This window comes from Larimichthys crocea, chromosome XV, assembly GCF_000972845.2.
Source record: "Larimichthys crocea isolate SSNF chromosome XV, L_crocea_2.0, whole genome shotgun sequence".
Taxonomy (NCBI): domain Eukaryota; kingdom Metazoa; phylum Chordata; class Actinopteri; family Sciaenidae; genus Larimichthys; species Larimichthys crocea.
Window position 1 is genome coordinate 18,212,347 of NC_040025.1, and position 23,316 is coordinate 18,235,662.

The 23,316-nt window shown below is 41.6% G+C and overlaps 1 protein-coding gene across 2 annotated transcripts; it reads right to left on the reverse strand.

The window, feature by feature from the left end:
• Nucleotides 1-6,308: 6,308 nt before the first annotated feature.
• her9 (hairy-related 9) lies at nucleotides 6,309-8,255 on the reverse strand. Of its 2 annotated transcripts, none has more exons than XM_010741069.3 (4): nucleotides 7,895-8,255; nucleotides 7,649-7,744; nucleotides 7,457-7,544; nucleotides 6,309-7,340 (listed from the first exon to the last, which is right to left on the reverse strand). In XM_010741069.3, exons 1-4 carry the CDS (start codon nucleotides 8,000-8,002, stop codon nucleotides 6,760-6,762), a joined length of 873 nt encoding a protein of 290 aa, XP_010739371.1. In that variant the 5' UTR covers nucleotides 8,003-8,255; the 3' UTR covers nucleotides 6,309-6,759. The 2 variants fall into 2 exon arrangements, with proteins under 2 accessions (XP_010739371.1, XP_010739362.1); XM_010741060.3 differs by having other exon boundaries at nucleotides 6,309-7,343.
• Between the last annotated feature and the right edge of the window lie 15,061 nt (nucleotides 8,256-23,316).

A 23,316-nucleotide genomic window follows, 5' to 3' on the forward strand; every position in this document is an offset into this window, starting at 1 on the left:
TCTGACCCAGAAGTAACAAAATCTCATTCAGAACCAATTTGACATTTGTTATAATTCAAATGATTACAAATCCACGCCTGGAAAAAAAAACTTGTGGACAGGAAAGGTCATTTTAGGAAGACATATCTGGAACAGGAGCTGACAGGGAGCATTAGAAAGCAGATATTATAACTAAAATGTTTGAAAGATGACATTGGAAAGGAGTGGGAGCCTACCATGGACAAAGAAACAGATATATAACAAGTAAACATGTAATGGGGCCTTTAATTTTGAATGCTGACAAATTAAACATTTAGCTTTGATAATTACCAATGTTTGTAATTGGTAGATACTTATTGACCTTATATTACATATTATGTTATATTACATGCTTGGTGCAGGCTGGTGAAACAGCCATAGAGTCCTTGTACAAACAGGCACAACAGCTAATGCTGAAACAATTTAACAGCCCAGTCGTAACAAAAATTCAAGCATGCAGGATAATCCTCTTTTCCACCAGATTAACCAAAATATAGCTACACTACAGTGTCTATTTGTTGCTAGCGGGGTTGTATGTGGTACAGCAAACTGAGCTAACTAGTTAACAATGGCAAGAAATTCTACTAATTAACTTTTGACGAGGCACACCTGTTAATTGAAAACTGTTCCAGGTGACGACCTCTTGAAATTGATGAAAATCAGAAGAGTGCAAATCTGTCGTCAAAGCAAAAGATGGCTATTTTTTTTAAACAGGCTGTGAACATGTGAACACATTGGCTTCAATTCTTAGCTACAGACACTGTTGCTATGGTCTAGCAGTTAGGATTGCTGGTTTTCACCAAGGTGGACTGGGTTCAACTCCTGGTATGGGAAGTGAGATTTTGGGGGCAGCAGTAGCTCAGACCGTGGGTGCAATTCCAGAGACTTTGAAGTGAAACCAGTGCACTTCCTCAAACAGCCATTTGAGGCTGGCTGCAGAACAAGCCAATCTCCATAGTACCCTGTGTTAAAATGTCCAACTTCACAATTCTCATTCAGCCTGCCTTAGCTCCACCTTAGTGAGGAGCTGTCAAAAAAGAGGATGGCTAGAGTCACCAAACTTTGAGCTTGAGAACAGATACTATGTCCATGTTTTACACAGTCTACGGTGGGGACTTGGCTTGAGAACTAAAGTGAAATTGAGGGCTGCCAGCTTGCACAAACAAGGGCACAACCAAGTTTCCATTGAGCAAGGCACTGAACATACACCTGATTTCGCCATCGCCATCCTCTGAGGCAGCCCCAGTGCGCTAACATCTCTCTCTACATTAATGCACTTGTCCGGTTTGTGCATGTGTGTATTTTCAGGCCTGTGTGAAGTATACCTTCTTCTTTCTTCTTAAAAGATGTTGGCCAATACCTCTTGTATTTAGTAGCAATACAAATATATATTTGTCTTACGGACACTTTCTGTCTCACATTGTCACCCAACCACTAAATGCAAATGTGCACACTTGAATACACTACTTTCAGTCACCCTTCACACACACACCAAGAGGGTGAGTATGGACAGGAAGAGGGTGAAATACAGTGACACACAAACAACAGACACAGACGGTGGCGTCTTGAGATATGACATATGAGTCAGATCACTGCCCATGATGTTCTCAAGTGTCAAATTGGGGACAAGTCTAGGCATGTGGTGAGACACAGGGTGAGTCACATGCAGACACACACACACACACACACACACACACACACACACACACACATATCAATGCAGTCTTGGATTCACTGATTATATTAACAACAATGAACACAATAATACATCATTGATCTCATGAGACTTTGATCTTTTATATATATATATATATATATATATATTACATTTTATTTTGTATTACCAGCTTAATTCATTTACCTTTAACAATAATAATAACATCCACATATCATTTCAGTGTTAAGTCAAGTTAAGTCGAGTCTATCGGTATTTTAATTTTTGCTGCCCAAAATCACAGATGTACTCTAATGGTCGACTTATATTACAGTTTAAGAATCTCTACTCTTCATGGGAAAATAGTTTTATTGCTCTTTCTTAACTCAAAGGTTGCAACATCATTACATATCTAAGCTCTTTCATTTTCACATCTCTGACATTAGAGCACATTAGTTAAGCTTTTACCTCTAAGACTAGAGCGACTGGACCCTGAACGAGAGCTGAAATAGAGCAACAGCTGCTGAAGCTGCAGGGGAAAGACAGGGACGACCCCTCAATAGATAAATACATAAATAAAATGTGTCTACATGTGGCTCCTTCTAGGCCACCTAGGAGTCTGCAGAATGACCTCTAGCCCTGTCATGAGGACCATTTACTTTCTCTTGTGGAATCTGCACCGGTTGCAAAGACTATAAGCCACAGGCCTCATGCCTTGAAACTGGAGAAGCTGCTGAAAAGCCAAACCTGGCCTCAGAAATACGTCCTGTAGACAAGGGGCGAGGATCAACGCAGCCCACGCGGCACCAGGACCCTGTGATATTTAATCAGGCTTGACGCGTCCCATTGCGTCTGCCCACCATGCCTCACCTCCTCTGTCTGCACACACCCAACACCTCACACCCAGTCCCAGGGATAAGTGGTCCCTTGCTATAAATAACGAGACAGGATGGAAGCCTGGAGGGAGCCAAAACAGAGCGGGGAGTGGGAGGAGGAAGGCGAGTATGGTTAAAACATGAAAAGTGAACACCTGTTAATAAGGTGTCAAGGAGTCAAATGTGAGGTGACACTAAAAATAAATGTATAATCTGCCAGCTTAATCCAGTGTTGCTGTTTTTATCCTTCACCCTCAACACCCTTCAAATCAAACACCTGCACACGCTGAATCACACACTTGAAGGAATCATTTTGTACTTTCCTGAATTTCAACACCTTTTTATCATGTCCCCACCCCTCTCAGCCATACTGTCCGTCCGTCTCCTCATCCTTATCCGCCTCTCCCTATCGCCCTCTCTCAAGAAAACAGGTGCAAGGAGGAGTGTCCAGCACACACACACAGGCTGACACATATAAACACTTAATGTGTGATTCCTGCTGCAGCCCTGCCTTTCCCTTACCAGAACCTGCGGCCAAAGCATCTAGAACATTTCCTTCTGTCCCCGTAGTTGCAGCGTCTTCAAATTGAGAAGCAAATATAGCCTGTCATCCATGTGAAAGTCAGAGCAGGCAATCCCAACAGGCAACAGGGGTGGCCATATTTCCTATATTCATGTTCACAACTGTCAGCACTCCAAGCAAAAGGCCTCTTTGTGCTTGAGATCTGCTGCTTCAGAGCTATTGCAAATAAACATAAATTAATGTAGAGCGTATAAGAAATCTGTCAAGGGGATGTAAGTTTTTAAGCCTTCAACCAGTGAGCAGAAACTATAAATTATCTGATTATGTCTTTGGTTGTAATGAAAACATTCAGGGCACTTCATGCACATGGCTTCCTACCACAGGTTTAAAAAAGGTCTCATTCAGAAAACATATTCTGTCCTCACACAGGCAACTATGATTTCCAAGTTTCTATTTTTTTTAATTAACTGAGTGAAATACCTGAAGTTTTTTTTTAATTATTAGAATAATTGGTGTCATATTTGTCTGCCAAAAAATACAAAGAGAAACGATTTAAGATAATAATCAACTGACTTCAACTGAGACTGACAAAACTTTTGGTTAACTCTTGCATGACTTCCTTATTTCACTTTAGCCTGTCATGGGAAAAAGCAACATATACAGTATGTATTCATCTGTTCACATTCATTCATTTTATGACCTTAGCTGATGTCCTTACTGAAAATACTAATAAGGAGGAAAATCTCCCCTTGTGTCCTTGGAGTGTTGCAGTCCTGCATGAATGATACAATACTTAGTGTAACTGACTGTAGTAGAAACTGCATACCAAATGCATTAAGTGCTGCCTAAACACGACCTACTGCAACAATGGCAATTGTAAATTTGGAGGGAGAAGTGATGTTAAAGGTTTGGCGGCAACGTTGTGCGCGCGTTCTTCCATTCACTCGCTAATGAGAATGATAATTTGTGGCTCCTCTGATGACCCCTGCCCCCTTCAATGGTGACTGCTCCCAAGGGACGTGATGGCGCAGGTCCCTGAGGGACAGTCAGTCCTCTATAGGAATCCTTTTCAATCCCTATCCAGCAGATAGGGATTCCCGCCTGATTTTATGGTTTATATGTGGTTGATAGAAATTTCCTAAATACTGTTGTTCTTGTTTTTACTGTTTGTGTTATAATAGTGTTGCATCTCAGCCAGTGGATCAGACCAAGAGTGCACACCACATCTGGATGCACACTGCTTTCACTTACGGACATCTGTGCATTATGTGTTCATATTTCTTACAGTTATCTTATAATAAAAGCTCCCTCTCCTTTCTCCTTTAATGCTGTTTCATGGTTACCTGATTTCTTCAGTACACTCAGTAAAGATTTTTTTATGTTCCTTCGTGCTCATGAACGCACAGCAGTCGCAACATTTATAAAATAGGATGGGCACAGTTGACTTTTCTGACTGTTTACTGCTGGATCCGCGTCCACCCATGATGCCCTCGTGTTTACACCGGACCAGGCTCGCTTCTTGGCGGCGTGTGTATGTGTGTTCGCCTCCTCACCTCCGCAGAGCGGCTGCACGACCCGGCCTGCCAGCGGGGATTTACTGACTGGCGCAGTGCCCGACCGCAGGCAGACTAGTTCGCTCGGTTCTCACGACCTCAGCTCCACAAAGGCATCTCTGAACTATTAACTCAGACACGAAGGCAGTAGGAACAACCGCAGAACCCACACACGCTGCCAACTGGTGTTTCGGTATGCCTCCACACAGAAGGAAACTGCTTAAGCATCAATGGCAGTGGGGTTTCAGTATGCCATTTACTGACGGTGTCATCTGCAGGGCACTGGCACGCAGCATAGAGAAAGTGAGAATGCAACTACACGATTTAACAAGACAGTCCAACTGTCTAGCTAAATCGTGGAGAAGGGTGAATAACTGGAGTTATCAGCGCAAAAATAACTATCACAAGTCACGTAGGCCAGTTCTCATATGTTCCTAAACTTTCCCAAACTTTCTTTACTCGTGTGATCTTTGCATGCATGTTGTACACAATATTTGAGAGCAGATATTCCAGTTGAAAAAAAGATTGAACAGGAGACATGGAGGGTTTTTACTCTGTGGGCATATTTACGCACGAGATTTGCGCATAACTTAAAGTTTGCAACCTAAATATTGTGAATAGAAGAAAACACTGAGAATGTTTATCTTGTGCTGTCGCTGGTGGTGGTCAGGGTTAGGAAACACTTTAAAAACCGACCGGCCTGTGCCAGCCATGCGCACCCACGGCGCGCCGATGGAGTATTAAATGTTGAGGGGTTTTGACCGGCGGTCACCAGGACTGTAACCTAATCCCGAGAAAAGGGGCCCACTGACTGCAAGTGGCTGACACACGGCTAGCGCCACGCCGCCCGACACAGAAACGCGGCCCTCAGTTCCGGACCCCACTCACCGAAGGAAGATAAGTTTACACCCAGGGATAAACAGAGACATGGGGTGGGGGGATACACAGAAAAGTTTGTAAAACTGTGAGGGGAAAAAGCACCTGACCAGATGTAGGCCACAGAGTGTGTAAATGATCTTGCCAGTTTTTGGAGTTTGAAAGTTTCAGATCTTCAAGAAGTTCATTTATCTACTCTGACTTCCGTCAGGTTTCCCTGCCATCAAACAAAAGTCGAACCAAGTTCCCTCGTTTTCTCCTTTATTGAGGTGTAGGCCCACTGGGAGTGGAATTGAACAATTGATACACAAAAGGAAGCGAGGATCCTTCCATATTCTTCTTTCACTGAGGCAATCTGTTAGTGACATTAACCCCTGAGCGCATTTCCCAGGCTCATGAATAGGGTTTAAGACTTCTTAAAGCTCCCGCTGCATACAGGATGAGACCCTTTTCAAACTTTTAATTACCTTTATAGCAATAGAAAAATACACCCCCATTGTCCCTTGGACTATTCTCCAGCAGGCCAGATGTAAACAGCTCCCGCCAAAGTGGTGACAAGGTGGCCACTTAAAAGTTAGTAAATTAATTGATAAATGAGTTCATATTGGCAACATAATCGATAAGCTGCAGCATCTTTTTGGTCTCAGCTATAACCGATGTGAGTCTGTTTAAACCTTCAAATAATCAATGTGACTTTTACGCACGAAAAGTCACTTTTACGCACGGCGTCAGTGACAATTTTACTATAAAAAATAAAGTATAACAAAGCAACATGGACATGATAGAAAGAGGCTTTAGACAAAAAAAACTTAGTTTCTGAAATCTCGTTTATTCAAACAATGGGCCATCGCCCAATTTTTTTTCTTTTTCAACACAAAACAACAAAGAATATAAAACACAGCTTTGGTATAACAATCAATAACAACTCTGTACAAAACTAAACCTTTTCATAAAAAGTACTTCATAACAAAACATCTCCTATAAATCTTCCATCTGCATGTACAGCATTTCTCACCGACCTCCAAATGTTGGAATCAGGCAACAAATTATAAAAAACATTCGCCATTTAAGACAAACCGTGTTCCATAAAACGAAACAATGACAACTACTGGGGGGTATTAAGTGGTTAGAGTTACCGTCCCGTAGCGGAAAGTTCCGGGTTTAACCCCCGCAACAGCTGTGCGTGCAGTCAGTTAAATGTCTAAACTGGAAAAGTAATGCAAACTGGTTTCTCATGAGTCTCTTGCTGGGTCCATTACGCTACCAAGGCCTCCACACAGGCTCGCTGCTCTCTGAGCCGGTGCTGACCCCGACCGGGCTGACCGCTTGGGATCCCCCGGAGAAGGAAGTCATGCCGTGGACTGGAGATGATGCAGTAGGTGCGGAGGTGCCATGCACCGGACTTGCGTTGAGCGCAACAGGCACTCCGGCATTTGCGTAAAGGGGTATGACAGGGGCTGTGGCGGAGGCAAAGGCCGGGTTTGGGATCAAAAAAGCGAATTGTCCATCGGTTGCGGGCACCAGTTGGAACCCACCAAAGACCTTGGGGGAGACAGCCTCGGCAGGGCTGAGTTTGGAGCTCATAGCAGTACCGTTGATGGGCAGAGTGGATGGGAGCTGCACATGGAGAGGCTGAGCCAGGTGCGCCTGTTGGGACGCGGCCTGCTGGGGATAGTTCATGGACATCATCTGGCCCATGCAGCTGGACAGGTGGTTGAGGAGTCTGGACCTCACCTCCGTGTTCACCCCCTCTGAGGTGGACAGGAAGCGGGTGACTTCGTTCATGCACTCGTTGAATCCGGCTCTGTATTTACTCAGGACCGTGGCATCTGCTGAGAGCGCTGCTGGAGAGGAAAGAAAGATGACGGATATTAGTGACGCACTTGTGACTTTTTCAATAGCTTCCTCATGACCTCATAATGTTTTTGATCTACTTATGATGATTAAATAAACTTACCGCTCATCTGTACGCGCTGCAGGTTCCTCAAGTGCTTCACTGTCATCTCCAGGATGTCTGCTTTCTCCAGTTTGGAGTGTCTGGAGCTCTGTGGGACATAACATGAAAAGTTAAGGCTGTATTCAAGGCACATTTAAAAACAAAATGATCCATAAACAATAAATAGAAATGAATGCATTAAAATGAACTTACATCTTTTTTAAGTGCGTCCAGGATGAGAGTCTTGAGCTGCCCAAGGCTTTCGTTTATTCTCGCTCTCCGGCGTTTTTCCATGATTGGTTTGGATGACTGCAAAGAATAAACAGTTCTACATAAGTTTCTTGTTCGCCAGTTACACACATCAACACAAACACTTGCATGTCATATCATTGCAACAAAGGTGCAATTCTTTATAAACTTCGAGCAAACATGAACAAATAAAAATATATAAATCCTTACTTTTCTATGCTCGCTGGCATTTTTCGGTTTGTCCGGTGTGTGTGATCCGTTTGCTGGGGCTCCAGCAATCGGAGATGCCGTCTGCTTTTCCATAGTGTCAGCTGGCATTGTTGATCAAAACAGGTAAAAAGCGTAAAGAAGTAAATCCTCTTTGGAAAGTTGGAAGAAAAACAAAATGTTGAAACACTCTGGAGATGTTTTCAAATCTTCACAAGCCACTTCAGAGCATATAATAAGAGATGTCTGACAAGTCCCACCGATCACTTTGCGTTATGTTATCACTGAGCTGTCATCTGAGTGCAGGAGGCGTGCGTTGCACCGTGCGGGGCGACTCTCCGCTTCTGCTGCCGACACACGCCGTGGCGGTACTTATAGACGGCTCGCGTGCTCCCAGTTCGTGTGAAACCCTCTCTGCATTCTTTCCCACACTCGCCTCAGCCAATAGCAGCGAGGACTCACCCATTGGGCGCGGGGCAGACCGCTGATTGGACAACACCCCCGCGGGCCGTCAGTCACGCGCTGCTCAATCAGCCCTGCAGGGACAAACAACAAAGCGGAGCGAGCAGCAGCGGCCGGGCCGGCCTGTGAAGTGATAAGGGAGGGGAATGCGCTGGATGTTTGCTTCCAACTTTACTCCGAACTGTTAATACTGCTGCTGCTGCTGCGTGTGCGTGTGTGTGTGTGTGTGTGTGTGTGTGTGTGTGTGTGTAGAGTCTGTACTGTACTGACACAGTGTTAGTTATTTAGTCAAAGAACTACAGAAATTTGCATTTATTGATAAGAGAAGTGGTCGATAACGGGCGTGTGATGCGTTACAATAAACCCATAATATTTATTTTTTCCCCCTCTTCCCACAGTTGAACATGCCTGCTGTGACTAATAACATCAGTGTTTATTTATTTAAGGCATCAACATTATCTTGGCCGTGCATGATAACAAATACACATTTTGTCTATTTTTAAGACTCCTCCAACTCGAAGACATCTGTAATGGCACGCGAGGCGGTTTTGCAGTAGCACGCACCAAGCCAATGGCATGCGGCCACTTTATGCAAATAAAACAAGGCGTGCTCTGATTGGCTGCGTGAACGGCTCTGTGTCAATCATCCCTGAGCGGGAGCAGCTCAAAGAGGAAGAGGAGGAGGAGGAGGTGGTGGTGGAGGAGGAGGAAAGAGGGGGGGGGGGGCACATCTGTCCGCGTGCCATTCCCGCAATGTCTTCTCCGGTCTACGCGGAGCACGTGCCAAAACTTGCAGATTATAGCCTGGAGACCAAGCAGTATATAATATCAAGCGTGAGAAGCAGGAAACATTAAATAGAATAGAATAGAATAGGTACTGTGCTGGATGACATTAGGAATAGATTTGGGCAGCCGAAGCTCATTTTCCTGTGATCAGTTTAGTTACCCTGCAGTCTAATTACATAAAATCATTGTTTTGAATTGCGATGTCTGAAGATAAATTTACAACTTGTAATGATTGTTGTGTAATGTAAGTGAATGTCAGTATGAAATGAATTAAATACCATGTATTGATCAGATTTAATGTCAGTGACTCAAACTGGTGTGTGTTTTTCTCAAGAATTGTTGTATTGGGTGGGTGCAACCATGAAAACACGGACACATTCTCCCTGACATTTGATTGTTGACACCAGATTTGTGTCCGTGTTTGAAACAAAGTGCGACAGTTTGAAGGAGAAGAACGCCATCTAGTGACTGATTTGTAGAAGATGACCAACTTAAAACGATGGATCTCAGTGGATGTAACAAAATAAACACTTTAACTTTTAAAAAGTAATTTCAGTGGAGTCTGTAGTCAATGTGCAATGTAAACACCATTAGAAGTTTGTCACAGCAGCCATTTTGACATGAAATAATAGGTAAACAAGGTGTTACCAATGATACTAATTAAAGCTCCTCTATTCAGGTCAAACAGGTGCTGCTGTGGTGCATGGTGGTTCACTGGAAAGTCTCTGCTGCATTAAATAGCACTGAACCTAAATTAGTATCATTGGTAACACCGGTGTTGACCCTACTTTTACATGTCAAAATGGGTGCTGTGAAAAGATAGATGAAGATAGGTGATAGAAGTGGTGTTTACAGATGTTTTACGTGATCCTTTTGTCTACGCTTTCACATAATCACCCATGATTCCTGTGATGTCTTTCAGGCATATGCACAAGGCATAAGTAAAAAAGAGGAAGCCGCTGTAGGAAAACAGGGAAAAGTTTTCCTTTATGCTTGTTGTATTGAGATGACCACAAGGTGGCACATCTCTGTCCAAATTAATGTAGAAAACTTGGTAATGAACAATATAATGAATGAGGTCATAAAAACATGAGAGGAGGAAATAAAACATCTATGTTTTGTTATAGTTTGTAGTATGTCTATATTTAGAAGCATGCATCCATAGGCTACACACACTCCCTGTGCATACACAGTTGGATCTGTATGCCTGTTCAGATTATGTGAATGTAAATACATGTAACCTGTCTTGCAAACATAATGTACATACAAAAAGGTTGCATGTCACTTTGTTTAATTGGAAGTTATGAGTAAAAATGTTTTTTTATGTATAAAGTGTGTATGTATTATTGTCAATATCTGGAATGCAGCAAAGACCTTTCAGATCAATTACATCTGCAATACACACTATGATGTGACTGTGACAGAAATAAAAGTAGTTATCATGTTTACTGTGAAGTTTTTAACTCTCCACAAGTTGACTTTCATGAAGTAATGAAACTAAACAACAATAATGTGAAGCCTGACGGTTTTATAATGAGCTCATGCATGCAAAAACACTAATATAGTTATTACATTTCAAAAGATCAAAAGTCAGATTTGAGGTTGGCAGACATGAGTCTAAACACAGACAATGTAACAACCACCTTTGATATGTCTGCGATTGTGACACAAATGAAAACTTTATGTGAGTGAACAGCAGATTTCCATGTTAAATCAGTGGGTGTACTGCGACAATAGGAGCATTACAAAGTCTAAGGAGGCGTAGATGTCATAGTAATCTTAAAACTGATGACAAAGTCTGTGATCCTCTTTTGGTCAGCAGTCTATTGAAACAGACCAAATGTAATAAAATTTTGCTAAGCCCTGCTTCAGTCCAGTCTCTAGACGAGTATCAGTCATTGTTCAGTGGCTCATGTCCCCCCATGGGTGAGCTGTGCTGAGGCATGCTGGACACTTGTTTACCCAGGATCCTGAGTCTTAAGGGCCAGCTGTGTGTGCTTGGACTCACATCGCCTTTATTTGCTTTCGGATCGGCCCAAATGATGCAGATCTAATTCTACAGAGCAGCACACAGATTACACAACTGCTCCCTGCAGCAGTGGAGTTAATGGGATTTTGGTTTAATAATTCTGTATAGGTAGAGGAGCACCTGTTGAACCTGATCTAAAGTCAGACCAAGTCTAACAACTCTTGGTATTTCAAATCCTATACATCAATAATTCCCCCTCTTCATTCCTGCATTTCAAAGATCTCAGGCTCAGACAACAAAGAGAACAGGAATTCCCCTTCAACTGAAAGACATTTTTTGAGTGACTCCGCCATTAGAGCATCATTAAAGTTGATGCTGGCCTGAGGAATGCAGAGAACAGAAATCACTGCTGTTTTTAAGAGACGATCAACATTCACCAGACAAGAGCCAATAGTACTTGCTTTTTGACTTAGTTTTATGAGGCAGGGGTCTGCAGGAGGAGATGTCGGGCAAGATGAAAGGCCCCAAAAGGAGGGAGAAGCTGTGTTTGCAGATTTAGCAGAGTTCAGTAGTCTGTTGTCCAGATCCGGGCAATGCTCAGCAGCTCCTTTTGACTGCCGCCTGCTTAATTTGTTGTTGTACAATGAGCCTGTGCACTTCTCCAAATCCATGAGCAGAATGCAGAAGGAGAGTCAATTATATCTGTATTAGCTGGTGTTGGCCAGACAATCCCTTTATACACACTCCCCAATCAAGTGCTAGTAGATGTGTTTACCACAACGAATCCCCAACACTGAGCAGTCACAATGTCTGTTTGGGTGGCTTTCACTTTGTTTCATATGCTGTGACCATTTTAGAGTCACAGCAGAAAAGTGACAAAGCAGGATGTTACAACCCAAAAGATGGGTGTCCAGAAGAGTTTCAATTTGATCCACAGTGGTGGAAGAAAGCCATGTATCTTTAGGCAAGTACACATTTGCGGTACTTTCCTTGAGAATGCTACTTTATATTTCACTGAATTTCAGGAGTAAAGATTGAAATTTTTATTGCATTATATTTAATTGACAACTTTAGTTAAATTAGCTCCACCTCCACCAACTACAACAATAAAATGCTTTTTATACATATTGATGCATTAAGGAGCGTTGTGATGCATATAGATATAAGATAAGATAGACTTTAATGATACCACACAGCGGAAATCCACTTGTCACAGCACCTCATATACACAAGGTGGATAGAAAATAAGAAATATATAGGAAAAAGTCGTGAAGTCATGGTGTGGTGTTAAAGAGTCTGACAGCTGTTAGAATGAAGGACTTGTGGTAGCGCTCCTTCTTATATGGTGGGAGTAGCAGTCTGTTGATGAAGGAGCTTTTGCTGTTGATGATAATCATGATGTTTTAAAATTAAATATTGATATTGTGTTAATATTACACAAATGATAATGTGAATAATGTAAATAATCCAGTGCCTCTTAAATCATCTCCATTTCTTTCTGTTTCTGTTTTGTTGTTCACACTTCAACAGTGTAACAGAGTTACAGTTGAGTGTAATTCATTTGCCCAAAAAGAGACAACACATAGAATAAAAGTTAAATATGTATCTGACTGATAGCATGTTTTTTTTTTTTTCACATTTTCTACAAATATTGCAATAATATAGATCTTTTTTTTTTTCAGCCACGATAACCGTGCATTGAAAAACTGATATTGTGATGTCCTATAATGCATCATTGATAATGTTCCAATAATAACATACATCATAGTCAGTTTCATGGCGATGCCTTTTACAAATACTGAGGTCACTAATCCAAGACCCCGACACCCATCTGTAAAATGTTTAAAATTTGTGTTTGTGTATCTTGTACTTCCCAACACTAAGCTCAGCTCTAAGCCTCAAGTTCTGGTGGAAAAATGCTGAATCTTTTTTTTTTTTTTTTCATTGATCTAAGACTAGTCAAATTCAAATATACTAAATGTAAAAATACAGAAATCTGGCTGTAAAATGTAATGCAAAAGTTTTTAATGCTGCTTATAACCCCAAATTCCCAGATAAAATATAGAGACATTTGGCACTAAGTACTTTTAATAGAGAACAGTGAGCTAATAGACCTTTTGCTTAGTAACATAATAATGCAGAACTTGTACTCGTAACAGAGTGTTTTTACAGCGTGGTATTACAACTATTACCTAAATAAAGTACCTGAATACTTCCTCTACCACCGGTGACACAAATCCAGAGACATAATTACTATCAGGATGCGACCATTTGATGTTCTGTTTCCAAATCAGTGATGACAGCAGGACTTCAAAGATCCTGTTAGTACTAGTTAGTGCTGTGAAGTTTCTGAAACAAGTAAAGCCAGAATCCCAACATGAGAAGATCTAAGCCTCTGAGAGAAAGGACACCTGTGGCTGCTGCATTCACCTCCCACTTTAAGTAGAGGGATTTGCAGAATACCAAAAACACAGGGTTGATGATTCATTATGAAATCTAATTAAACCAAATATTGAAGAATTCGGGTTAACAAATATTTGTGCAAAAATATGTGCTCTTTTCCTCGCAGTTGTTGGCAAAAGATCTGAAGGGATTTTCCCCTGCCAGGACGAGATATTTCATGCGTATTATTGCTAGGGATTTCTTAAATTTGGGAGTGGCCAGATGTATTAAAAAGTTTTTTACACCCATCAATTGTGCTGGTGTTAAAACAGCTATTTTCCTGTTCAACTATTCCATGTTTGATGTATTACCAAGACGACGGGGTGCTTTATAAGAAGTCAGAATTTAAATAAATTAATATGAATTTGGAAATATTTCTCATGGCATTACAGGGGTGGGTGCATTCAGTGAAAGGCTTCAAAGCTGCATGTTTGCACCACAAACGTGAGGGAAAGTGGTATTTTTCATGGACTTTCACTTTATTCTTCCTTAATCTCATTACTCCCTTGGCTGTTTTCATACCTGCAGAAAAAAACCCTGAGATCAATTATATTTGCCTCACTTTTCAAGCGGCTTGTTGTCATTTTGCCATCTGCAGACCAGCATGTCCAGTACAATGTGGTGTATTCACAGAGCCTCTTTGGCTTTCTGAACAGAGAGGGACCCTTTTCTCTTGCTTCTCGCCCCAATTCAGGGCTTTCTTCTCCTTTTTAAGTGGGCTGTTGATGAGGTTAGTCTAATCAGATTAAGTCAACTCACATTGGTCTCTGCAGTTTGTTTTCCTTCCAAAGGCGTCCTGACATCTCCTATACTTTTTCTTTATCCTCCTCTTTGCACTTTTCATCCAGGCTTCCACCCAAAAAAACCTTTTCAGCAGAGGTCCCAATGGACTCCTTTATAAACCGCAGTTCCCCAATGATATAGGTTATTTAGAATGGGTCACTAGACTGCTATACATGGGAAAGGCCTTTAAAGTTGTGCAGTGACGCATTTGGACATTTCCACTGGTGTCTGTGTGAATGCCAGAGATTAGGTAAACACAAAGCTCTAAATCAAATTTTGGAAATTGCTGGAACCTTTAATTTGATTCCTAAATAAATGTTTTGTAAACTACAAGACTAATGCAATCTCCACTTTTATCTAGACACTTGGATGAGAGTAGTGTTTTCACGGCCAACTTGTTAAATACTTTTTAAGTGAAATAAATACGATTTTATTGTTTAATTTTTACAAGATGTGACTGTTATTCTCAGCGGATGATTTAAAAAAAATTAAATAAAATAAACCATTAAATTATTATGTGCATTTTGTTGATTTTCTGGAAACAAAACTTCAAAACCTTTACAGTAAAATGAAAATGAGAGTTTGATTTTGTTGTTTTGAACCATTCATGGCATAAACTATTGGTGTAGGCAAGAAAGTAATTTAAATGATTAAAAACAGTGTGGTAACAGTAGTGACACAAATGTATAATTACACAATTAATTACAGCAGTGTACTTATTGTGTACTAATAAAGAACTCAACTTTTAAACAGATTTAGTGATTGGAAGGCGTCATTAAAGGAAGCTAAAGTTTGGAAAGTCCTCGATCCCACAGTGAAATCAATTGTTTTTCTTCAGATTTGATTTGATTAATACGCACAGATGCCCGCTTAAGAATATACCCCCCACCTGTAACTGTAAAATCTCTGAAGTTCTCATCAGTGGTGTGCCGTAACTTGACTCCCCCACTAATAACAGGCTTACAAAGACAATGAGCACAATGAGTACAGAGGAGGTCTTTTCAGATGACTTCAGAGCCCCCCCTGAGAAAAGACATGGCAGCCCACTGACTGAATGGGGGCTGTAGAACCATTTCAAGCTAATGGATCTGAGAGACTGTCCACATAATTACATTACAGCATTTCAGCAGCCCTTTGAGCTCCACACTTGCAGCTTGGGCACACCACAGCACTTCATTCATATCATAGCTCCACAGTGGAATGTGCTATGACAGATATGGCCCTCTTGGGCACTCTTGAACAAGGTTGCGCTCCATGGGACTGGCAACCCCCCTCATCCCTCTGCATACAAGTTCTTAGATTTAAAACAGAGGGTGGGCACTGCAAAGACAAAGGATCAAACGTGGAGGGCAAAGAAAATCTAAAAAGTGACTTAGTGTCAAAGAAATTACGTTTGAGTGCAACAATATGCATAAACTTGATTTGTCCAACGTATTTTTACATTTTATTACATAAGGTGGACATGTTTACAGTTTGTAAAGGATATCAAGAAAATCAAATAAATAATTAAGACAAATGCAGGGTGATGATTTGGTTTTTATTTGGTTAAAATCAACCTTTTGAGTCTTTGCAACCTTCTGTCTAGAAAAAACAGTCACAACTGAAGCTCGCTTGCTTTACATATAACATACAACATAATTTTAAGTTATTTATATAAGGAGAACATGTTTACAGTTTGTAACAAATATCAAGAACACAGGGTACACTGGTTTTGCATTATTACAACGCACACTGAGGCTGTGTCCATCTTTTATTTGCTTGTAATTGTCCAAACTTCAAGTAAAAATCTTTAAATCTTCAAATCTTTAAAAATAATGTTTCTTGTGCTTTAGTTATTCCTACCTGTCAGTGTGGTTGCAAAATAACCAATACACACACAGAAAAAATCAGGCAGAAAATCAGCTCTTTTACTCTTTTGGTTTAAATTGAGCTTGTGTCTAATCCATTCCAGCCAAACCAAACAAGTATAAAAAGAGAACAAGATTTTTCACAGGCTGTGGTGAATGCAAGCTCAATGAGTCAAACAGACAAACACAGGGCAGAAAAAAGGCACGTTTGTTGCTGCATTAACATACCGACTCCTCAATCAGTTTTGATTTATAAAGAACCTCTCCAAACCTTCACAGGCCAAATTATTCAAATTTAGACTGATGCTTTCTCAATTTTGTGACCAAAAAGCGTAAATTCCACACAAAAGTCATGCCTATAGACCAGGTGGAAAATCTCTCAAACTAACAAACTAACAAAGCAACAATTTTGAGGTTTTTCTCTCCTTGATGGCCATATTAAAAGATCCTATTGATCTTTTTGTTCAATTTTGTTGGTTGACGAAATGCTTTGCCTTCTAGTTCTTCTGGACAAAAAATGACTCTTTTTGTGGACGAGCAAAATCAATGCAAATTAATCCTTTATTCATTTCCCTGTGAATAATTCAAGTCTTTGCACTTTTGTTTGGGGCCCGTGAGCTAAACAAAATCATAAGAAAGGTGGAGAATGCAAACGTTTATTGGCCGGTGGAAGAGAGAGATGACCCCTCTCATGGCCGACAAAGACTCCTTTATGACGTTGGTGTGAACCCATGAAGGAAGGGTATTCCACTGACTGACCAGCACCACAGGAGATCCAACACGTTCAGAAATGGTGACCCAGTAAAACCAACTCCTTTTACACCCGAAAAGGAGGTTAGAGAACCGAAAAAATCCTTCATCTTTGCCCATTCTTGAGCCCACTTTCTGAGAGACGAGCTGACAGGCGGAGAGGGATGGGCTGCAGACTGTGTGGCAGACTGCTGATGATACTGACAGATTTATTACCAACTCTTTATTATCAGATGAGGAATATAAAGAAACCCCAACAACAACAAAAACATTTTTTTAAACAGTTTGAAAAAAAAAACAGGTTAAGATAATTATGTATGCATTTGTGTCTAGATTATTGTAATGCATAATTAACTTGCTTTAACTCCACCAGAAGGAGCTGAGCAAAGTCTGTTAAAGAGGACAAGCTTGAAAAGTTAGAGAGACGTGACCAGCCCGTTCCTCATCTCTGCTAAGAGCCCGAGGTTATAATAGCCACCATTAGCATATGCGTGGATTTCAGCTAGGATGCATGGGAAGTGTCCCCCTCAATATTTAGAATGATGCATTGCTAGTTTGCTAACTAAGCTAATGGACAAGCTACTTTAGCAGTAACTCCACAGCTGCTGTCCAAAGACAGTCAAAGGAACAGCAGCATGTGATGTGCTGACAGTGTGGGACATTTGAATTTCAGAAATTTGGATTTACATACAGCCTATAAATTCATACGGCAGCTTTAAATAATTCATGTGCCATGTTAATCTACAGGAGAATAAATATTTGACAGCAATACAGAATGCCTGAGAGCCTTGCTGCATTAATATTCAATTATGTTTTGATTTGTCGCCTGGCGCCTGATTTTTGTGTTTTCCTTTACATAAATAAAGACATTCCCACTGTTAGAATTTCCTGATGGAGGACCACCGGAATCCTGCTTAATATTTATCCAAATATTTAAAACAAGCCTACACCCAAGGATACATACATAACATACATGAATCTCTTACTGAACTACCTGCAGTCGAATTGCATTGTAGGTAACATAGGCACCATGTTTTGACAAGGGAGAACAATGTATTGGTTTTATTGCATCGATTTAGATACTTTCTTAAATTGTTCATTGTCAGTCTGACAGTGCAGTGCTAAATCAGTGGAGAACTTTATCAGTCAAGCCATTACAGAGCTTCAAATTATGTCAAATTATGTCAATTTTGCATTGAATCCTCTGAATCTTGGCGTCATTGCATCTTTGCTTTTTTTTACATCTTAAAGTACTATTATTTACATTAAGACCTTTTCTGCCACCAGAGTATAAAACTGAACTATTTCATTAACTTTAATATATTTTGTATTGCTTCTAAAATATTTTTCAGTGTTGAAAGAGCTTGAAGCCTTAAAGAATTTCATTACTCAGAGACATCTGACCACAGTCCATGTTAAAAACAGTGTGATGGAGCTTTGACTGTGCTGGCTCCTGAATGCTGGAACAACCCTCTCCACCTATCAGGTTGATTTGAAACATTCAAAATCAGCCTTTGTTAACTACTAATACAGTTTCCTTTAAAAGAACATGAAAAAACAGATTGTAGAGCAAGAGATGCTGACTTTGCAAGACGCTGAGAACCGATCCTTGACTCGACCCTTTATGTCACAGTTTTCTTGCTGAGGCTGAGCTCAGCACATTCCTGCACAAGGCCAGAGGTAAGGCAAAGGACACAGACTAGCAGGACAAGTTTCTGGGATTCTTTTGTGTCCAGAATAAAATGGCAAAGAAAACTATTGTGTGCGTTAGCCATTGCTAAATTCATCTGAATGCAGCAATGACCAGAAGGCACAATGGTTGAACTTAGGGCAGAGGATTTACAGTGCTTCCATGTTTGTGGTCACTCGATCATTATCCCATCATCAAAGTCCCCTCTAAACCCCAAACACCACCGCCCTTCCTTTCCCTTGTGATGTGGAGATTCATACACTTCACAGTGCGTACCCTCCCTTTAACTTTTATTTTGGCCCAAACATTGCGGAGGAGACGATTTGTGTCTTTGAAAACACCATGTATCAATCACATCAAAAGCCCAGGAAACAAAAAGCGGAGGCTGGCAGCATCAGACAAACACTCCCATTAGTCACTGCACTCTCTTTCACGTGTATTACATCATGGATGAAGGAGGGGTTGTTTACTCTGGAATATCTCTCACTGTAAAGGCAAAGAGAACCTACCGCCTGGCCCATTCAACAAGCATGGAAACAAGTGGACTACTGTGCAGTCAATTACAATAAACACAGATCAAAGAGCACAAAATGGACTTCTGTTTCATAATGCACCATGCGGCACAACCTTTTTCCTTACACGGCCCTCACACTCGATCTTCCCACACTCATATACAAACTCACCATTAATAAGGTCTGAAAAGTGTGATTTTCAGCTCTCCCTCTTGTGTTTCTTTTCCTTGTCCCATCCCCAGCCCCCTGCCTGGTGCTGACCTAGCCAGCAGACCCCCTCTGCCCCCTCTGCGGCCCCCTCCAACCCTGGGAAGAAGAGGCCCACGCCAGAGCTACGACTGGGGCTCATTAGCAGCGCCCACCTGGAGGCTGGCTGGGGGCTAACAGGGGACCACGGTGGCTGAGGCCTTGATCTGTTAGCTGTGAGCTGCAGTGTGACACACAGCGGTGACAGCAGAGTCTGCAGCACAGAGCAGATATGCAGTATATGCTCCAACAGTCCTGAGTTGATCGAGCTGAATCTGTTTAATTATTCCCTTAGTGGAGGCACACCTCTCTCTGTTAACCCACCCGGAGCCCCCTTTCACCAATTCACTCTCATAAAAGTCAGACAGAGTTTATAACTGTTTGTGTTGATGCTATCGCTGCAGTAGAATGAGTATGTAAAACAATTAGAGAAACAAGTACCTTTTATGCCTGCTGTCTTTGAAGTCTAGCCACCTCATGCAAATTCAATATCTCATCAGCCGCTGTGTGCTGCTTCACCTTCTTCATTTTGACTAACAAATCATCCCCTTGTTTGTGGGGGGGGGGAGTTGTTTGCTGTGAATCTGTCAGTTGTTGGTATGTGGGGTGAGGCTGAGGTATGCTTGTGTGTCTGTGTACAATACTCCAGTGGTCTGGAGCCCCTGTGGTCAGACGCCCTGAGTCTGGGAGAGACACAAAGGGATTCCACTGAAGGAATAGCAAAGTCTCATGAGTCTTGTGGCTCCGGCCACGCAGACTGCATCCAGAGATTCACAATCGCTGTTTGGCATCAGAGTATCTCAACAACAACCTTTTCCATTGGAATTTAGCTTTGGAGTTATTGAATTCTTCAAATTCACACAATGCTGTTGGAAAAGTGCATTCCGTTGTCACTCATCTGCTTGTTTTAAACAACATAACTGAAAGTATGTGAGAAATAGCCCAAGAAAAGCATGTGATAATGATAAGGCAACCGGTGGAGGGGTGGGTGAGGGGAGCTGAGGTGGGTTGCTGTCTATACCTGCTGAATGTAACCGCTGTGAAACAATCAGGAAATACCTTTTTATTTCTCTGATTAATGACAGCTCTATGTCTCTCTACCAAAGCACTCTCCCTCTCTCTCTCTAATCATCGGACACATATCAAATTAAACTTCTTTGTGTCATTATTTTGCGGCGTCGGACTCGGATTTAGAAGCTGGTACATGAAATAAACAAAGTGAGATCACACACACAGGTAGATTATCAGAGTTTAGTCCGTGAATCCAACTGGATAGTCTCTGCTTCAGAGACATTTCAGACTGTCTGTTGAGGTTTGGCCGATCTGAGTGTCTGATTGACGGCCGGAGCGTGACGTGGGCCTCCATTTTCCCAGAAGTTAAATCTGGCTCAACTTCTCTCTTGGATGCGGGCAATGTTTTTTGCGGCAACGCCTGCTTTGCGGGCTGCTGGTGCGGAAATACATAACCCCCACTGAAATTAATTGAAAAATTTCAGGTTTGCCTGTCCCTGTCTGAATGAACTGAAGTCTTGCTCTGTTGAGCACCACACGCTACCTGATCCATCATCAAATCATCATTATCCTTCCGTGTGAAGACTACACATTTGTAATTATGATTTGTCTCTACATCAAGACATTCCTATTTGTATCAGGCGTCATAACATATTTACTCATCTGGCGTTGAAGCCAGGCAAGAGGCGGCCACAGGACTCACACGTATGGGCAATTTAGAGTCACCAATAGACCTTTTTCACAGCAGTCATTTTTACATGAAATAGTAGGGTCGACATAGGTGTTGTATTGAGGTCAAACAGAGTCAGGGTGCTGCCGTGGTGCATATTGGGTCACTGAAATGTCTCTGCTGCAATAAATGGAACGGAACCTTAATTAGTATCATTGGAAACACCTGTTGATCCTACTGTTTCATGTCAAAATGGCTGCTGTGAAAAAGGACTATTAACCTGCACGTTAATAGACGGAGCACCTGGAGTCACCAGCTGACTGGCAGGTTTGAACCCTGCTGAACAGCAACAGTCGCACCACCACCAACCACTGCACCACCCTGCATGTATCTTATATTTTTGATTGCCCAGCTTGTATACTACTACAATAGACACTAAACAACCACTAAGCTGATCACAAAGCAGTTCATGTCCAGTTCCAGTACATTTCAGAGCAATCATGCTCTTTCAAAACAAAAATCTCCTCATTAAAAAGTCATTACTTCTCAACAACTAAAAACAAGCTTGGAGTGTTGCATAGTATTTTTCAAACCGATCAGATACAGGACAATGAAATTTGTCCTCAACAGTGTCAAGATTACAGAAAACGCTTTTTCTGAACAAGCACCTGTTTTTGTTCTAATTATATTGTATATGGTTGTTTACAGTAAATATGCATGCACCCAAGACACTTTAGTCCATGTATTCATCATTCATTTGCTATGCAAAATTAGTTTCCACTGAGGGTCACATGCACTGAAATGTGTGTTGAATGAAACAGTAGGGAGTGCATCATGGTTTTATTCAGCTAGTAAAAACAGCAGCTGTGTGGCCCTCAGGCGCTCTCCTCCTTCAGATCCTCAGTCCTGAGCATAAACTGTGCCAGGTGAAAGAAACCCCACAGGGTCATCGCTGGGACCTATAAGTTATATTCAGTCCTAAATTTGATATATGCATAGTCAGTTCTTGCAGCACTTGAATCTGGTTTAAGATCAGTTTGTTTAATCTTCTCTGCAATCAATTTCCTTCTTAAAAAATAGTCGTGGTTTAGAGCGAGCAGATCAAAGAGGAAGAGTGTGGGTTAATGCTGGTGAATATGGACAATGGATTGGTCATGATGACTGGTAAATCTCAGTCACACACCACCACATCAAGGACAATTAGCATTAGCTTGACTCTCCAGGCTCACCTCTTAAGTAGGATGAAAAAAGTGACCTGCTGACTAAGCACATTCCACCTGAAGCCTGCAGTTCAAAGGGCTCCCATGATGGTCACCCTCTTCACCTCACTGTTCCACTGCTATCCAGCCATCACCTGCCCTGAGGCAAGGCTCACCCTCCTCCACACCGTGGGTGACCCGGTGCTCCATCAACAACATCCCAGCCCATTCACAACACATGGGACTGCTCTGACTGCTAGCTGAGGCGCTACCTGCCAGCTAAGTGCCTCAGGTGATGTTTGAATGGGCTTCACTTAAGAATTAGCCACACCTCTCCCCCCTCAGAGAGGAGGCATGAGGGAGGCAACATATGGCTGACTCGGATGAATTCCCCTACTGTTTCCAAAGACTCTCCGAGGCCTTCAGGGTGATCGGACCTTCACGCTCCTCTTTACTAGATTAAGTCTAATAATCTCCCAGTAACGAGACTTTAAATCCAGAGCGGTAAAACACTGGGCCTGAGGGTTCACTTACACACAGTGCATGCTGTTTTCCCTTTAACACTTTATTTTATGACTGCAAGTAAGAGTTAATGTTCCTCATCAACTTTCCCCTCATCTACAAGCAATGAGCAAAATTCATTGATAGTAGGCGTTGTGGAAATTGTGGTGACTTGTACCTGCAAGGCATTGCCAAAAGGATCACATGTGAATGTTGATGTTAAAGCACCAAACCACTGATGACAGAATAAATAGAGTTTATTGTGGATGTGAGATTAAAGGAAAATTCAAGTTAAGTCCAACTTTGGACTGTCTCTCATTGTACTCATCAAAGCAGTCACTGACCACACTTACTCCCTTAAGTGCTGCTAGAGTCTAGTTTAATCATGCTCCAGTTGCTAACAAATATGTGTTATCAGTGAACACTTTACTGATCCACTCAATATTAACAATTTAGAGACTTTGATAATTAACAGTTAGTTAACAACATTTTACAACATTATGTTGATAAAAAAGAGTCCAATGGAGGAAGAATCAAGTGGTCATATAACGAGTTAT